Below are 18,938 nucleotides of genomic sequence, written 5' to 3'. Positions count from 1 at the left end.
AGTGGTCTCTGGGGAAGAAGCAGATCAATTCAGGGAAGAGCTGCATAAAGATACCAGTTTGAATCAAATAAAGGAACAAGCCCTGACCCAACAGATTCCTTTCACTGACAAACTGAGGAATCAAGTTGTGTGTGAGAATGGGATTTTATATAGACTGTGGATGCCTGCTGAGAGAGAGGATGAATGTGAACCAGTGAAGCAATTGATAGTACCTAGCAAATACAGAACCAGATTGCTAGAGGTAGCCCACAATGTCCCATGTGCAGGACATCTGGGAATAAAAAAGACCAAGAGGAGATTGGCAGCACACTATTATTGGCCAAACATCTCCAAAGATGTAAAACAATATTGTCTATCTTGTGGAATATGCCAAAAGGTGGGAAAAAGTGGAGTAAAGACTAAGGCACCCTTAAAGCCCCTTCCTATAATTGGACAACCCTTTTATAGAGTGGGAATAGATTTGGTGGGCCCTTTTTCCAAACCCACAAGGCATGGCAAGAAATATCTATTGGTGGTGGTGGATTTTGCCACCAGGTACCCAGACGCAGAAGCACTGAGATCTGTAGAAGCCCCTGTAGTGACAGAGGCTTTATTAAAAATCTTTATGAGGCTGGGTTTCCCTCATGAAGTGCTGACGGATCAAGGCAGTGTATTCATGGGAGAAGTGATGCAATGTATGTGGAAATGTTGTGGTCTAAAACATCTAAAGACCACTACTTACCATCCCGCCACTAATGGGTTAACAGAGAGATTCAATGGCGTTTTGAAGGGCATGATAAGAAGCTATGTTCAAGATCACCCACAAGACTGGGATGAACGTTTGGGATGCTTCTTATTTGCATACAGAGAAGTCCCTCAAGAGTCAACAGGCTTCTCACCCTTTGAACTCATGTTCACTAGAAAAGTGAGGGGACCTTTGGAACTATTAAAAAATTCATGGGAAGGAACCCTGGGAGAGTACAAAACATCTGTAGTAGATTTTGTATTGGAATTCCGCAATAAATTAACATCAATGATGGAGGTGGTGAAAAAGAATTTGAGTCACGCACAGGAGAAGCAACGTTACTGGTATGACAGAACAGCCAGGGAACGTGTGTATGATGTGGGAGATATGGTTATGGCGTTCATACCCAGGAAACATGACAAATTACAGGCTAACTGGGAAGGACCATATACCATCAGAGAAAGGCTTGACACAGTGACGTATGTAATCACCACAGACCAATTAAACAAAAGCAAAGTGGTTCATGTAAATATGTTGAAGCCTTACCATACCAGGGATGTACAGGTGTTGCAAGTTACCTTATTCCCTGAGGGAAGTGGGCCTGAACTTCCAGATTTGGTACAGGAAAGCAAAGACAAAGGAGGGGTAGATCAAGTGGAATGGTCAGAGGAGGTGAAGGAGAAAGTAAAAGAAGAGATTCTGAGAGTTTTGAAAACCTATAGGAATCTCTTTAGCAACAAACCTGGCCGAACCAGTATAGTTATACATTCCATTGATACTGGAGATCATGCCCCAATCAGATCTGTTCCGTACCGTGTGAATGGGAAAGTTTTGAATGAGATCAAAAAGGAGGTGGAAGATATGCTGGAATTAGGAGTGATCAGGGAATCCATCAGTCCCTGGGCCTCAAGTATTGTCCTGGTTCCGAAAAAAGATGGAACGACAAGGTTTTGCATTGATTATCGGCTAATCAATAAAATCACGGTCCCAGATGCGTATCCTATGCCCAGGGTAGACGCAATGTTAGAGTTATTGGGGGCAACAACCATTATCTCTACGTTAGACCTCTGTAAAGGATTTTGGCAAATGGAACTAGACGAGCAATCCAGAGCCAAAACTGCCTTCAGTACACCAGATGGGTTATATGAGTTTGTGACCTTACCCATGGGACTAAGGAACTCACCAAGTTCATTTCAATACTGTGTTGCGAGGCATGTCAGATTTTGCAGTGGCCTATATCGATGACGTGGCCATTTTTAGCAAGTCGGTGCCTGAGCATGTCCAACACCTGACAACAGTATTGGAGGCCTTAAGAAAAGCAGGCCTCACAATAAAAGCTAAGAAATGCCAGTTTGGACTAAAGGAAGTAATCTATTTAGGACATAAGGTGGGGAGTGGGAAAATCACCCCCTTATGGAGCAAGGTGGAGGCAATACAAGCGTGGCCGATCCCCTTAACCAAAAAACAAGTAAGGGCATTTCTGGGTGTGGCTGGATTTTATAGGAAGTTTGTGAGAAATTTTGGGGAAATAGCAACCCCCTTGCATGAATTAACAAAGAAAAAGTGTTCTGTGGTATGGACGGATGAATGTCAGAAGGCTTTTGATCTACTGAAGCAAGCCTTGTGCCAAGGACCCATATTAATAGCACCAGACTATGAGCAACCATTCATCATGGCTACAGATGCGTCGGACCTGGCGCTGGGAGTCGTCTTGCTACAGGAGAGAGAAGGCACCAGACATCCAGTGGCGTACCTGAGTCGCAAGCTGACGCCGAGGGAGAAAAACTATTCGTCGGTCCAGAAGGAGTGCCTAGCGGTCGTGTGGGGACTGAACAAGTTGCGCCCATACGTGTGGGGACGAAGATTCACAGTGACTACGGATCATCGGGCCTTGTTATGGTTGCAGACTATGAAAAACCATAACACTATGCTGCAGAGGTGGTCCTGGGCCCTACAGGACTATCAAGTGGACTTCCAGTTCATAAAAGGCAAGGACAATGTACTGGCCGATGGACTTTCCAGGCAAGTGGCTGGGACTGCAGTGACGTGACCAGACGGAGAGACAAAGAAAGACATTTTCCCCATAGAGACTTGTTTATATTGTTAACGCGACGTATAAATCCTGGAACAGGAATAATACTCTGCCGTTGTTTAAGGGGGGGAAATGTGATGTTCCTATATTAATGTATATATGGTAAGTGTTGGTTGTTTAGAAGATACATGGTAAGTGGAGTGAAAGAGGAGGGGGAGTGAATGGGCAGTAGAATGCTAGATGATTGGCTGAGTGTTTAAAATGGCTGAACGTATAAAAGGAAGAGTGAGAGTGGAATCTGGGGGGAGAAGAGAAAGAGTGGGTTGTTTGGTGGGTTTGAGAGAGTGGTTTACCAGGAGAGAGTGGAGAAGGAGGGGGGTGGAGTTCGGATTAGTATTGAGTAAAACCATATGCTTATGTGCCTTAAGAAGAAATCTTGTTAATCTTGTTAGCTTTGTTATCTTTAATAAATACTTAATTTGGTTTACCAAAGGCCTGATCCTTGGCTGGGGATTCACAGACCAGAAGGGAGGGTAAGGTAATGACCAAGGCTGAAGGGAAACTGTAACAAATGGTGGCAGCGGTGAAGAGAATAACAATACCAGTATTCAGAGTCTCTGGGAATACTAGTATTAGGACGTGACTGGTAGTTGCCTAGCAGGGGGATCTGTTGAGATCTGTGCTAGAGCGGGGAGAGAAACAATAAAAAAGGACAGTCCGGACTGGTGGAGTCCCTGGTGGTGCCTAGTGACAGGCAGTAGCCACGCGCAAGTAGGAACCTGACAGGGAGAGCCAGGGAAGGGCGTCACATTGACACAGATATTATCAGGAGGGGAATGGAGTTATGTAGTTGGGGAGCCTATACTATGAAAGCACACTCACATTGCTACATACTGAATTCCAGGCAATTGTCAAGACAACATCCCCCCAGATGTCAACATCTGGGCAGGTACCTAATAGGAGAAGGAATTTCATCAGATACCTAGGTCCCCAGCTGCATGCAAGCACCTTGAACATGGCCCAGGAGCATATAGGCAGCCAGTGCAACTTCTTCAGAATTGGTGTATGGTGTTTCCAGTAGGCTGTCACACTTAACAGACTAGCCACATTCTTTTGCATTAGTTACAGCTTCCAGACCAACCTCAAGGGTAGCCCCACATATAGCCATTACAGTTGTCCAGTCTTTAAGTTACCAGATTGTGGATCACTGTGGCCAAGCTATTCCTGTTCAGGAACCAAGAAAAAGTGGCTCCTTGCCATGGCGTCTACTTATGTCTCAAACAACAGTGATGGTTCTAGAAGTGCCCCCAAATTACACACCTGTTCCTTCAGTTGAAGTGCAAATCCATCCAGAACATGCAGCCTCCCCAGTTCTCAGACAAGGGAGGCACCTATCCAGAGGACCTCCATTTTGTCAAGGTTCAACTTTAGCTTATTGGTCCTCACCCAGCCCACCACTACATCCAGACCTGGACAGCCATCTCTCAGGTATGCTTTAAGTTGGATTCCTGCATTGAGCAAGGGGTTGGACTTGATGGCCTTATAGGCCCCTTCCAACTCTACTATTCTATGATTCTAAGACCTGCACAGCCTTCCTGACTCATACAATATAGAAAAATACAATTGTGTGCAATCAACATGTCACTCCAGATCTGATTACTCCCCCCCATTGCTTCAATTATAGATGTTAAATAACAACAGGGACAAAATGGAAGCCTGTGGAAGTCTACAGCTTCATTGTCATGTGGCCAAGGTAAAGTCACCTAATGCTATTTTCTGGACTGAATCCCATAGGTAAGAGTGGAATTACTGTAACACTGTGTACCTGATTCTCAGCCTATGAAGTCAGTCCAGAAAGATTTCAGATGTGTTACTATACTCTGCACCAGCTGACATTTTCCAACAATTTTCAATAGCAGACCTGTGTAGAGTACATTGTGATAGTCAAATACAGATTTTTTTTAAAAAAGGTAACAAGCTTTAAACTCTGCTCAATGTAATTAATCATAACTTCTTTTTGCCACCTGTTTCTCCCATAAACTAAGGGCCAAACTATATGTGATGACAGATATCCATGACTGAACCTTTCATCCACCCATCCTGCCCCCCAGCAAGCAGCCAACCGGGATAGCAGAAAGCGATTTGGACTGGTGACACAGCATTGGAGAGGAGGGCCTTTAATTCATCCCCTCCAATACTGACTGTCCAATATAAATCACAATTCCCAAAGCTGTTATTTTGTTATTTATTTATCTACTTATTGCATTTATATGCTGCCTTTTTGCCAAAACGGTTTACTGTTTTACACTTTTCCCACCCACTTAATAGCAGATAAAAATAAAACACAAACAACCTCCCCCCCCCCCGGCCTTTCTTCTTCACTGGGCAGATGTTGTCTGTTGGCCGTGTGTGTGTGTGTGTGTGTGTGTGTGTGTTGTGTGTGTGTGTTGTGTGTGTGTTGTGTGTGTGTGTGTGTGTGTGTGAGAGAGAGAGAGAGACAGAGAGAGAGAGAGAGAGACAGAGAGACAGAGAGAGAGAGAGAGAGAGAGAGAAGGCGGAGCAGACAGTCTGACTGTCACTTGCCCTGATGGTTTCTCTGCTTCCCTCCCCCACAACACATTACAGCTTACGGGGAGAGGGGGCTCTGCACTGGCTAATCTGCACATGGGGGAAGGGCTAAAATCCTGCTTCCTCCAGCACCGCAGCACCAACTCAAATCTTCCCCCGGTGGCTGTTTTTAGGAAAATAAGATGCTGGGGAAATCAAACCATGGATCTCCATGTCCTGTGTTATTTGACCTGGGTATTGCTGTAGTGGGAGAAAATGCCTTATGACCTACCTACTGTGTCTATGAGAATGTACACATTAGCAGCTTAAAACACAGTGAGGTCATTTTTCCTTGCTGCATTTCAAGTTGCATTTGCACGCTGCTGTACAGAGAGGAGGTGGGGATGTCTTCACTGAATGCACATTAAGTGTTTGGTTTCCCATCCCCTACAACCTTGCACAATAGCTGTCTCAAATGTACACACCTGGCTTAACTGCAAAATGAATGTGGCTTATGTTTTCCAGTTGAAACTGAAGCTGGTTTGGAAAAAAAAGCATCAAACAGCAGTATATCTCAAGAAACTACAGGTTCGCTATGGATTGTGGCTAACATTGTATATACATGCCTTCAAAAATCAGTGGGAGTGCACTGGGTCAGAGTAAATTATAATGCGTACACAGCCTGAGGCGATGAGCATCCTTCTATTCCAGAGCTCTACCAAGCTATCTTTAGAGTAAACCGCCCAGAGAGCTTCGGCTATGGGGTGGTATACAAGTGCAATAAATAAATAAATAAATAAATAAAATGCAGAAGATTAATAAGATGTAAACTCTATATTGAAATGATAAATACTAAACTCTATTGAAATACTGTATTATTCTTCTCTCCAGAGAGTTCTGGAAATCTCCGGGATCCATCAGACTCCAAGAATGGATTCACTTAATCTGGTCCACAGCCTCTCTGGAGGTAATTGATTATAGTACATGCTTTCCCTGTGCTCCTTCCTGTAACCTCTCCTCACTCCTGCTCTGTCAGAGACCTGTCTTGTTCCCCTGCTTGTTGATGGCGTGATGTAAGCAAACAGCATCAATAAACTGGGTCCTTCACAAGGTAAAGATACAATCATTACAAAGATGTTAATAAGACACTTTCCATTCCCAGATAAACTGATATGCAAATTCAAAGCAAAGCAAACATAACAAGCAAAGCCAACCCTAAAATAATTCGTATAAATACAATCAATAACATAATACTAAGCACTTCAGTGTTCAAAATCCTTCACTTCATAACTGGTACACTTCAGTTGCAACCAATTTCTTCAACTAAGAGCTGGTAATGAAGTGGCTAAGAACTTACAAATCAGGAAGTTTCTGAATCTCTCTTCTACGCTGAATATTTACATAAGAATAAAACTTATTCTTATATCCAGATTGGGGAAGGGAGGGTTGAGTTTAAGAGAATATTGAATTACCCACTGAAAGAATGGGCAGAATGTCTTGTCAGAGGCAACATTTAAACTGGGAACTTCCTGTATCATAGCTAGATGCACACTAGTGTCCTTAATAAGCAGTAAGACCATTTTGTCTGTGTAGTTTGAAACAAACCTACACCAGGCTGTATACACTTGAATTTTTTTTTATCGTATTGACTTTACGTACACACCAGCGTACAAAGCAGTGATGACCAGTTTTGAAATCAGCAAGATGGAGGACTTGTGTCTCTCGCGGCTCCTCCCTCACTGTGCTTATGTCATTTGTGGATGTCCCTGGATCTCGCTTTCAGGCAAAGGCAGAACAGCAACATTCTGTTACTTTATGTTATGACTAGATACTCTTCTCTCTGAAAAAAATCACGGTAAAAAAGGCAATAGCAAGGAGGTGAGATGATTTTGGCACAGAAGGCAAACAGAAACCTCCAAGAAAGGATAAAGGGAGCTGTCTCCCTCCCAGAGCTTGGAAAAGTAACCCAGCTCTGCTGGCTGGGGCTGATGGGAGTTGTAGTTCAAAAAAGTAACTTTTCCAAGCTCTGCTCCCTCCTCCCAAGGTACTCCCGCTTGGAGGGAGCTGTGGAGAAAGCGTGAGGCGCCTCCAGCCCCAATCTCCTGCCGCCTTCTTTTCTCAGCGCCCGGGAGAAGCCGCTCACTTCCAACCAAACACTTTTGAAGTCCGTGTGAAGTGATTGAAAGGGAAAAGGTACTCGAACTCTAAACTCCCGGATTTTGAATAAAAAGGGGCGGAGTATTGACTGACTTCCTGCGTCCCTGGATTCACTCTTCAGAAGTGGAGATGCACTGAAATCAGCGTAACTGCAAGTGTGCCTCTGCAGTCTCTTAAGGATACAGTCCTTACATACACTAATGTCCAGTAAGTCCCTCAAACTCAATGGGGCTTACTTCTAATGCTTAGCTATTAAAAGATGCTTAACTGTTTAAAAATTAAAAGAAAAAATAATGATGAGAAGCCCATAATTAGTCCTCCCCAACAGAAACTGATATTCGGATAATTCAGAAAGACTGCTCAAGGGACAATTAATAGGCTGTTCATTACTGTTTTCCCCCGACCCAAACTGTTCGGGAAACAAACTAGGGTGAGCTTGCAAAGAGAAAACTTCTTCATAGGCCTTTCTTGCTATTCAAATGCAGGGGAGTACACCTATTTCCCCCCCTAAAGGCAGGAAACAGCTATCCTGAAGGTGCTGATCGCAAAAACAGCCCAAGGACAGTGTTAATCATTCGTTTTCTCAGCGCCACGATCGCGATTAACTTCGCACACATTTAACATATGCAGTTATATCCCTCACTTCATTTCAGTACCTAGTTTCCAGCCAAAAATGCCCTATATAAAACTGATACTGGGTTACGACAAAGGCCCGTCTCGTTAATTTGACCCAACCCACCGCAGAAGTTTGTGCTCCACTAATTGCATTCAATTGCTTTATGCTTTTGCCCTGAGCAAAATATCACATGACCATTCCAAGTTGTCGGGAATCTGAACAATGAGAGCAGTCTATTTCGCCCTATATCTATGGTTTCAGGAGCGCAAAATAGGCCGCGCCCACTCCTAGCTGGGCTCTACTGTTGCTATGGCAACAACTTCGGCCTAGACGCAGCAGGAGACGGCGGAGACGCAGTGGCGCCGGGATGAGCCGCTCGGTGACGGTGGGGCGACCGTCGGCGCCCTTCGGGGCCCGGTACCGCAGAGTCATGGCCCCCAACCGGGCTTTCGATTTCCTCTACGGTAATTTGAGGCATTTGGAAGAGGCGGGGTTGGTCTGCCCAGGGAGTGGGGAGTCGGTCGGTCGGGAATGGTACCGACTGATAGGCGGCAGGCATAAAGGATGTACCTTCTCAAAGAGAGACGCGCTTCCCGTACAGTTGCACTTGGTTCGTCTCTGCTAGGGGTGTATGCAGAGCTTGGAAAAGGTACTTTTTTAAAACTACAACTCCCATCAGCCCCAGCCAGCATGGCCCCTGGATTGGGCTGATGGGAGTTGTAGTTCAAAAAAAGTAACTTTTCCAAGCTCTGGGTGTATGTGTGTGTGGATGCTACCGCCCAATCACAGCTACTCTGATATTGGATTACTCCATTATTTGTTATGGGCATTTCTAACTGGGGAGCATAAGAAACCAACAACTAGAGTCCAGACTGCCCTTATTTTGGGGTGGGATTCAATTGCATACCGGCCCATTCACATTGCACAAAGAAAGTGGGTTTGGTGCTCTTGTACAATAAATCACTTACACACACACCGGATTTTTTTCTCAATAAGGTAAATTGGGGGAACGCACTGCAAAGTGTGGGATAATTATTGGTTGAGCTAACATGGCATAAACTCTCTCCAAACAAATCAGAATGAATGCTCCATAAAGAGGTATTCTGGGAGGGACTCTGGGATGCTTTTGGATGGGGGCTTGTAGCACAAACAACAGGCTGGCAACAGTATTTTTTTGTTTACCTTACAGAATTTTCCATGGAAAGGGTAAATCCAAATTAAATGGGGGGAAATAAGGGCTTTTTTATATTGATGACATCTTTTGGGCACAGCAAAAGCAAAAAAACAAAATTTGCATGTATGAGCAGCACTGATCCCACAATAAACATCTGTATGGAAGCACCCTCACGTCTTTGAATGAATGTATACATACATTATGCTGAAGTTGGTTATGACTTCCCAGTTTCTTATTTACTGAAAAGGTTGAAATGGTAAAAAAGAAGGAAAGGTCATACGTCCCTGAATTCCAAAATAAAGTTTATATGTCCCTGAACCCCAAATTAAGCTTTGGGATACCCCCTATCATATATTTCCATGATCGGGGGATTCCCCCCCCCGCTTCGAGTCCAACAGTATTTTTTTCCAAACAAAATTATGCTTTCAAAACGCTCATAAATGTGTGAGGACACAGTAAGAATATGAAAAATAAGTTACTGGGGGTGCCTACTGTAGGATATGCTTTAGGCCACCATAAATCATACACCCATGCATCCAGAAGAGTGTCCTGTACAAGAGCATAGCACTGTCAAGTGCATCTATGCACACCAACAATAGCTAAAAAATGTAGGAAAAAATAAGGAACAGAGGAGCCCGCCCCAAAATGTGCTTTGGGCCACGACATACCATACCCACCCAGGAGACTGGTACAATCAAGAGCATGTATGCACACCAACAATTTAACCCGCCCCCACCCCCAATAAGATCCGAGTTAGAAAGCACACAAATTTCCTCCTTTGCTGCTGCTTGTTTGCAGGGTGGGGAACATGCACTCACTATACCTGGGCAGAAGCATACTTATATTGTCATCCTAGCCATCCAAAAGCAGGGCTGCTCCAGAAGTACTTCCACACTGTGAGCCTGTTGCTTCAAGGAGACTGCAACAGCTTTGGGAACAGGTTGAACTAGATCACCAGAACCCCAAACAATAGTACCCCCTTGTTTATTAGGGCTTAATTTGCATGGTAGATAAAAATCAGTGATTAAAAAAATTGGATTTTTTAAAATCATTAATAAAATAGTAAATTTCTCTCTCACTCAATTCTATCTTATTACAAACACGCTAAACCTAAATTTACAGTCTAATTAAAATAAATTAATGGCTCTATCACACACACATTAAGTTACCTACCAATCAAACATGGGCATTCATATCAGTTTTTCATCTCATAAAAATGGGATAGTATAAAAGCTGGAACAGACCAAAATGTGCCGCTTTTAAATGAAATTCATGCCAAAAATACTGGGATGTGTAAGATACACTTGAGAACAATATTTAAGAACCAAAACCTTTCAGATATTTTATTAATGCTTTAATAACCAAAATGCCATCTGGAACAGAACAGCAACTTCTCAACAAGCTAGATTGATTCACGGGTATCGGAACATGGTTTCTATGGAAGTTTTTTGGCATGCATGAATCCCATCTAGTCATGTGTGACTGATGAATTTGGTAGGCCTGGGTTGCTGGAAAGTTGCCGTTCCAGGCTATTCCATATGGCATTTTTGTTATTAAAGCGTTAATAAAATATAATATTGGAAGGGTCTTAGTTCTTAAATATTGTTCTCAAGTGTCTGTAACACATCCCAGTGTTTTTGGCATGAATTTCTTTTTTCCGATTCCATTCTGGCTTTTATACACCGTCCCCACGAAAATAGCTTCACCCAGCCTAACTGCAAACTCTTGCTTCTTGGGAGGTCTGGACTTTATGTTTCTCTGACTAAAGTTATATGTGCAAAGTCAGGCTGGATGGGAATGGGATTGTTCTGAGTTTGTGGTGGAGCTGGGCCACACAAAGCAAAGGAATTAGGACAGAGACAGTGCAGAAAAGAACAGTTGGAGGCAGAGTAGAAAGGAACAGTGGAGAGGACTGGAAAGAAAAAAGGGAAGACACTGTAGTACAGACACAGCTTCCAGTTCCTATATTCCCCCACACGTTTGCCACAGAAGAACTATAATGGCTTCTGTGTGCAAGAGACACCGTATAGGGAATATTTTGAAGAAATTCCTTCCCTGGGTGAAAAAGAAAAATGTGCAGAGTGTAAACAGTACAAGGAGCAGATGCAGGCCTAGATGCAAGAATGATGAAATATCATACAGAAACCTTATTGGGAGAAAATGATGTGGATGAAGACGTGGATACGTCTTAAGAACAATGTGGATCCACTGGTTAGTAAATTGAATAATTTACTTTAATTCATTATGGGAATGCATCATTCATCAAGACTCTATGCCTTTTAGTATTATTATTATTATTTTAGTAGTGTTATTCAGCAAGCTGTTTGTTATGTTGGATGTTAATAGAAAAAAGCTCCTTATGGCTTGCTTAACCAGTTCATTGGGTTTAGAATCTATAACCCAAGTTTACAGTACAGAAATATGCAATTAAGAGTTGCCACTGGGTGTCATTTTCTTATTTTATATTACATTACATGCGCCTTATTTTGGAATATCATGGCAGACCACAATGGTGATGCCATAAGTCTATTCCCTGTTGCTAAATTTTTTGGACCTGTGGTCACGTTTGAAAACATGAAAAGCTGTTGTGGCCTTCACCCCCTCCTCCCTCTTGTTGCAATCACACACATTCACTCACTCTTCTACCAGCAATTAGTGTTTTAGAAGGAAAAAAGTGTGTTAGATTTTCCGCCAAGCCTAATTCATGAGAGTGGGTGATCTTCCTTAAGAGTGGAGCTGGGAAGGGAAAAGTTGGAGCCAATAGAATTTCGGCTTAGGACTATTTTTAGTGGGTCACAACTGGAGAAATAAGGGTTAATCCTCTGCTTCTCAGCTGTGATCTTCCATCTGAAAATACCCCTTCTCTGCTATAATCAGGCTTAAAATTTTACCCAATAGAAGGCCTCTTTCAAGCCTAACTTACATGTGGAGGGGCATTTTTGCAGGGGAGTCATAGCTGTGGAGGGGAGAGTTAATATTTCCCTCCCCAGTGGTGACTACTTTTCATGGTCTCTCTCCCCTCCCCACTGTAATTAGCCTTGAAAAAAATTATCCCATTGGCTTCAACAAATTGCTTTTGTAAGTGCAATGGGGAAAGGCAGGTTAGGTGAGGAGGGTCTTCTCAGGGGTGCCAGGGAAGGCCTGTAGGCACCAGATTGGTGTCCTCAAACTTATTTATTTAAACATTTAGACACCACACTATTCATAAAAATATAGCAAGGCAGTATAGAGCATACAAAAATACAAGACCTATAAAACGTCAGTAAAAATCCAGAGAGTGTACATCTTTTTATCCCATATTCACATTCATGCATGGTATATATAACGCAAGGGAGGCTGAAGACCTATATGCACTTATTGGAGACTTTGTCCTGATCTTGTCATAAAGCCCACAGAGCACAAGGTGGCACCATGGAAAGCTCTGCATGAGGCTAAGACTGAAGTATTTATGCCTCCAAGGCCAGAGCATGACTATCAGGCTCCGCTCCTTCTTTGAGGAACCTTAAAGAAGCAGGCCTCTTGCTTGGAGCATTCTCCATTCTGACATTCCTCTAAGCATGTTGCTAGGTTGACATGGAGATGCGGATCCCTGGTGTGGAGGGAGTTGTACCTCTAGGAGGGTACAGACTCCAGACGTCCTGATTCAGATGTCTGGCTCGAGATCTCCTGAAGAAGTTGAGCCCTGGTCACATTCCCAGGATTGGGCTGTTTGTCACAAGCAAAAATGGGCTTGAACTTGGATTTAAGCCAGCAATGGAGTGTAATGGATGAAACTGGTTTAAATTCAAGCCTTCCAATTTAAAAGGTTTATGGATCAAGAAGACAGATTATTAACAAGGAAGCAGCTGCTTTTTTCTTCCCTTTGTATATATCATTTTGGGGTAAGAAATTAGTTGTCTGTTCCGGATGTCATGAAATGAGTCAAGAAAAGAATACAAGGATGAGGGCAAAGAGTGGGTGTGGGGAAAGTGGTTGGCTGAACAATCAACATTTCCTTGCCATGATGGATTGTTCTATACTAGGGGCGAAGAACCTTTTCCCTGCATTCCTTCATGGGCAACCTTTTGTGGGCAAAATGCCAGTGGTGTGTGGGGCCAGAGGGAAAAGTGGGTGGAGCAAAGGATGTGACGCTTACCTTTGCACAGTCGGGTACATTCCAACCATGGAAAGTCAGAGATTTCTACATCACAAACCTGTATCTCCCCATCCAGGCACACAAGAGGCATTATAGAAGTTCAAAGACACATTGCAGTCCAGCAAAAGCACTTGGGGGGAATGTGGAATATGGCATGGGCACAGTCTTGAGGGCCATAGAGAGAGGCTTTGGCTGCTTGGCTTGAGGCGCCCCACCCGTGCTTCGTATCAGTAAACAAATCAATACCAAATAAAACAGTCAAGAGTGAGAGATGGGGCCTAACAGAACAATATAGCAAGTGTTGCAGAAAAGGTGTGCGGTGTGGATTAATTGATTTAGTTGATTAACTGATTTAAAACATTTTTATCAACTCAAAAGGCATCCTTAAGTAATGATTAGGAGATTCAATATATATATTTAGAACAGCTGCTTATAAATCCACAAGTGGCAAGTACCATCTTGGCAGAACAATCCCAGACTCCACTTTTTTGGGATTGAGGTGGGGGGTTGGGCGGGAGAGGAGATATGCTGCAAGAAGTGTACCTGTAAGGATTCTAGAAAGAGAACACGATGTGCTGCTAACACTTATGTATGCTCAGCTATCAACTGTTTGTTCAAAACACTCCTTTTTGTACAAATGGCCTGTGTACATGTTTTCCATCACCATATTTCTCCCTTGTGTGTTTGACATGATATAGTACCAGGCCATGTGCCCTATCGCCTGAGTTATGGCCACCTTATCCAGGGTTTATATCACATGTTGGCATGCAGAGTTCCATTGTTCCTATACTTGATCATGATGACATGGAGGGAGTAGTTGTTGGTGATGAGATGGTGATTGTTTGCATGCCCCCCCCGTTCAATTCAGTTATTTGGGAAAGATTTTCCTTTCACTGGCTCTGTAGTCTGCATAAAGTTCTACCATCAATGGGAGCATGTTCAGAGTATGAAGGAGTTAAATAGGGATGAAAGTAGTTGCATGGGGGTATCTGCCGGGATTTTGTCTTTCTCATTTTCTGGACTGAGTTAGCAAAAGCTCTGCAGGAATCCTGCTGTGTTTTTCAGATTTTGCCATTATCTTTGCTTAGTTTAATTTGTTTTATGATTGGTTATGAGCTAGCATGAGTCTAAGTAAGGTTTTATGGCCTAGTATTCCTTCCCAAGGTTTATTAAAGTGTTTCTATTTATTTATATTATTTTAGATCCATTATATATGCTTTCAAGTGAGAGAGACCATGCACAAGCAACTGTCCAGGCTCATCTAACTCATGATGAAATGGTAGGTTATTGTCCAAAACAATTCTTATAGAACCTGTGGAAAATACATTTGCTGTGGTTGGGCACTGAAATTTGAAATCCACTTCATAAGGGAAGTAATAACTTTATAGACAGGGTATCATTTATACATGATACCAGCACTAATGTTTGTCATTGTGCCAGCCCACTGATCTATGATCAATGCTGGCATGAGATAATGGTATCAACAGAGGTTGCCAACCTGTTAACATTGATGGACACTGGAATATGTAACACTTTATGAAAAACTGTTAGATAAAGATTTTGGAATAGTTACATGCAATTTGAATAAATCTAGTAACTGCCCATGGCTACTGTGAAACAATTTTTTGAGAGACTTTCACAATTTATAGAGTAAGGCTAAAAGTGGTAATCGATCCTCTGAGAATACTGTACTCATTGGTAAGATTTCAGTTTACATGTGCTAAGGCCTGGCAGTGAATGTGTTTACCTGTCTGCTATACACGACCAGAGAGAGATTTTCCAGAAACAGTTACTTGTATCTAGAAAGTATGACCAGTCCCCTCTAATCAGTTGATCAGAGCTATTTGAAATGTCTTAAGATATCAGGTGTAGGAAAGTTAAAGACGCATCTCAAAGGAAGAAGAAAAAGGTATCATATTTAAAAAGCACCAGCTTCTGATGCAAAAAGTTTGGCAATAATTTTTCCTTTGCAATGCATTTACTGCTTGAGCTCAAAGTGGGCTGTAAAGGAAAAAAAATCCTTTGCAGGTATGACTTAGATTCAAGCCTATCTGCAAATGAACATCTTTAGCCTTGCCCATTTGCTAAAGCGGCCAGCAGGAATAGAGGAGCTCAAGATCCTGGATATTTCCTAGTATTATTTTCACACAAAAACTAGCTTTGGCTGTGATGTTATTCTCCTTATTTTTACATACAGTATTTGTCTTTCCTGTCTTTTTTTCCATGTAAAAAAGAGGAAAATGCCAGAATTTAGAGCCATGTTTAGTAACCTGATTCACTATCCACCATACTCTGTGCAATTAGAAGAAAAAAATCCAGTTCCCCCATTTATTGACCGAAGGTGGAGAGGAAGGGCAGAACGTCGCCTTCAGGCTTTTCAGAAGCTTGCCATGTAAGTGTCCTTCTGTATGTAAGTATTTTTAAAAACTATACTTGGTTTTTTTTTTTTTTTTTTTCAATAATTTTTATTCAAATTTTCATAAAACATACAAGACGAAATCATAAAACATTCAAAGACAAAAAACAAAATCAAAAATAGTTAAACAAAAAAAATAAAAATAAAATAAAAATAAAAATAAAAAATAAAAAATAAAGAGTAAAATATTGACTTCCCATTTGTCAAAGATCAGATCAGTTATAAGTCTATAATATATAACAATCCTGTCTCTTAAGTCATATTATAAAATCACTTTCCTCCAATAGTTATCTTACTTAATCATCAAATCTCATAAACATTACTTTATTCTTTCCACAAAAAGTCAAAGAGAGGTTTCAATTCTTTAAGAAATATATCTATCAATTTTTTTTTCCAGATAAGCATATCGATTAATCCATCTCATTACTAATTATGATAATCTTATTGTCATAACCATAGTAAAAATAAACATTTCAATTAATCCATCACATCAGAATCTGTTAGGTTCAGTAATTTCAGTAGCCATTATTCTATTATCCCTATTAGTTCCATTTTCCATCTTCCATCTTCAGTAGTCTTGTTAAGTCCAGTAATTTCAGTATCCAATCTTCCATTATCAGTATTCCATAATAATCTTGCTGTCAAAGCCATAGTCATATAGTAAGAGTCTGATGGGAATTACCTCTATCCCAAATATTTTCTTGCCATCCATTCTGAATAGGTTGCTGAAATACTGCTGTAAAATCATATCTCTGTTCTTTTTTTCAAAATACACTGGGTCATCTCTTGAAAGTTTTTCCATTGTCACATGGCTGCAGTTAATTCCATAGATTTTCTCTATATTGGGCTCCATCACATCATTCCAGTCCAGAAGATTATCCATGCCATTGATAACTTTATCTCTAGAATCTTCATTAATTTCTTCAGAGATAACATTGAGTTCCAAACAATAGATTTTATTTCTAAAGTCCATAGACTCCAAATCTTTTTCCTGTTCCACGTTTGTTCCAATCTCCGGGGTCTCCTCTCTCACAGGGACCCCTGTTCCAGTCTCCAGGGTCTCCTCTCTCACAGGGACCCCTGTTCCAGTCTCCAGGGTCTCCTCTCTCACAAGGACCCCTATGTCTTTAATCTCCTGTGTCTCCAAACAATAGATTTTATTTCTAAAGTCCATAGACTCCAAATCTTTTTCCTGTTCCACGTTTGTTCCAATCTCCGGGGTCTCCTCTCTCACAGGGACCCCTTCCAGGGTCACCTCTCTCACAGGGACCCCTATATCTTTAATCTCCTGCGTCATTTTACTCAATTCAATTTTCAGCTCCTTACAACCCTGTCGCAGGTTTTGTTTCGTTATCTCAATCTCATCCATTATTTTCTGAAACATAGTTATTTCCAGATTCTCAGCCACTTTCTTAATTGCCATTTTAAAAGAAAAATATAGGAAAACCACTTCTTATTTCAGCAACAATTGGGTTAATACTCCAAACTTGGTGACATCACAGTATAAACAGAGCAGACAGCCTTATCTCTCCATAGTTAAGTAAACAAAATGCAGTTCCCAGGATCGAAACAATTAATGGCAGTCGTCAGGAAACAGATTCGTCAAAAAAAAATAGACCAAAAAGAGAGTAGTCTCAGACAATATAATATTCTTCAAAATAAAAATCTGGAATAGAAATCCCTCTTCTGTGTATATCTTTAGAATGCAAATCCAGGACAGCTTTTTGCAACAAAAACAGAGATAAGCTATTAATTAGTGCGTAGCAGAGAGAAGTTATGGCTCCCCAGTGAGATGTCAAAAACCGATCAATCTGGCAAATCTCTTTTAAACAGCAACAATTTAAGTCAAGTAAAAGAAAAATATAGAAAGAAGGGTGCTTGCCTGTTAGTGCGTTCTCTCTTAGAAGATAAGGTGAACGTTCGCTTTATCAGATAGAGCTTGCTGTTGAAAATCCGTCCCACCTTCGTCGGCTGGACCTCGTCCCATAAATTAATGAGATCTGGTCGTCCCAACAAAAATAGGCTTTGAGGTTAATCTCTTCGTTTCTCCCTGCCCGGGAGAAGTTTAATCAGTCAAAAAAAAGAAAAAACTGACTGATATATCTGAATAAGCTTCTTTTGAGGCAGGAGCCCGTCTCAAAAGCAGGCACAGGCTAAGTCACCCTTCCCGGAAGTCCAAAACTATACTTGGTTTATGATTAGCCCAAATAAGGTTTTTCCCAAAGCAGCTTGACCCTTGCCCTTCATGCTTGCTGTATCTAGCAGGAAGGAGTTGAACAGCTGGGTCCAGGAGGCTATTTATGGGGGTTTTTTTGCATAGTGGGTAGTCCTGGTCACCTTTAAAGGATGCTTTCTTCATTCCAGAGGATTATAACAACTATTAGCCAGTCACAAAATTGTTTCATGGTATACGATTCCATAGGCAACATTGTATGAAGTTATTGGTTCCTAGTTCTTGCTATTCTTAACTTCATGTGATGTTGGGAACATGACTAGCAATGATGTTGTGTGTTTTTAAAAATTAAAAGCCAGGTGCAGTGTACCCTCCCCCCCAACTGATCTAGATTGTGGGAGTTTTGGAAAATCAAGTCTTTTTCCCCCAGCTGCAATCTTTTTCCTAATGCTGGTTGAAGATTTAAACTTTTCCCTCCACACATACTGTGATCTAGATAATAATGGCTGAGATTGTTAACATTATTCTTAGCAGTTGTCAAAAAACACACAATATATTGTTAAACTCAGAGGTAGTTAGACCCTAATTTCAGCTTAAATATAACTGCAGGAACATAGCACCATTTTTATATTTAGTTGTTGTGGCTCATTCACACTACTGATCTCTTGAACATGATCACAAACTTCATGTACAGCAAGGCTTTTCAGATGGTGGTTTAGTTCCAAAGCCAAGGTGACATGGACAAAGCCATGATGACGTAGGTAAGATGCTTGCAACAATGTGGGCAGCAACTTGTCCTCTCAACCCTTGCCCTCCTTGGCTTATTAAATCTTGCTGAGGGAGTATGACTGAGTGGATCCAGGGTGTGGTCAGCACGTCTTTGTGGGAGGGAGTGGTCCCAGCCACCCTGAAAGAGGTGGTGATCAACTGCTCCTAAAAAAAAGTCCACCCAGGACCATTGGTT

The 18,938-nt window shown here is 41.8% G+C and overlaps 1 protein-coding gene across 1 annotated transcript in view; it reads left to right on the top strand.

The window, feature by feature from the left end:
• Positions 1-8,393: 8,393 nt before the first annotated feature.
• CFAP91 (cilia and flagella associated protein 91) overlaps positions 8,394-18,938 on the top strand; it is a 45,318-nt gene continuing 34,773 nt past the window's right edge. Inside the window, exons 1-3 of the mRNA XM_061638543.1 lie at positions 8,394-8,540; positions 14,588-14,664; positions 15,620-15,777. Coding sequence (XP_061494527.1) covers positions 8,444-8,540; positions 14,588-14,664; positions 15,620-15,777 — 332 coding nt within the window. The 5' untranslated portion in view covers positions 8,394-8,443. The remainder of the gene's footprint in view (positions 8,541-14,587; positions 14,665-15,619; positions 15,778-18,938) is intronic.

Source organism: Rhineura floridana, chromosome 1, assembly GCF_030035675.1.
Source record: "Rhineura floridana isolate rRhiFlo1 chromosome 1, rRhiFlo1.hap2, whole genome shotgun sequence".
NCBI classification, from domain to species: domain Eukaryota; kingdom Metazoa; phylum Chordata; class Lepidosauria; order Squamata; family Rhineuridae; genus Rhineura; species Rhineura floridana.
This window is presented reverse-complemented; position numbering and strand designations above follow the sequence as displayed.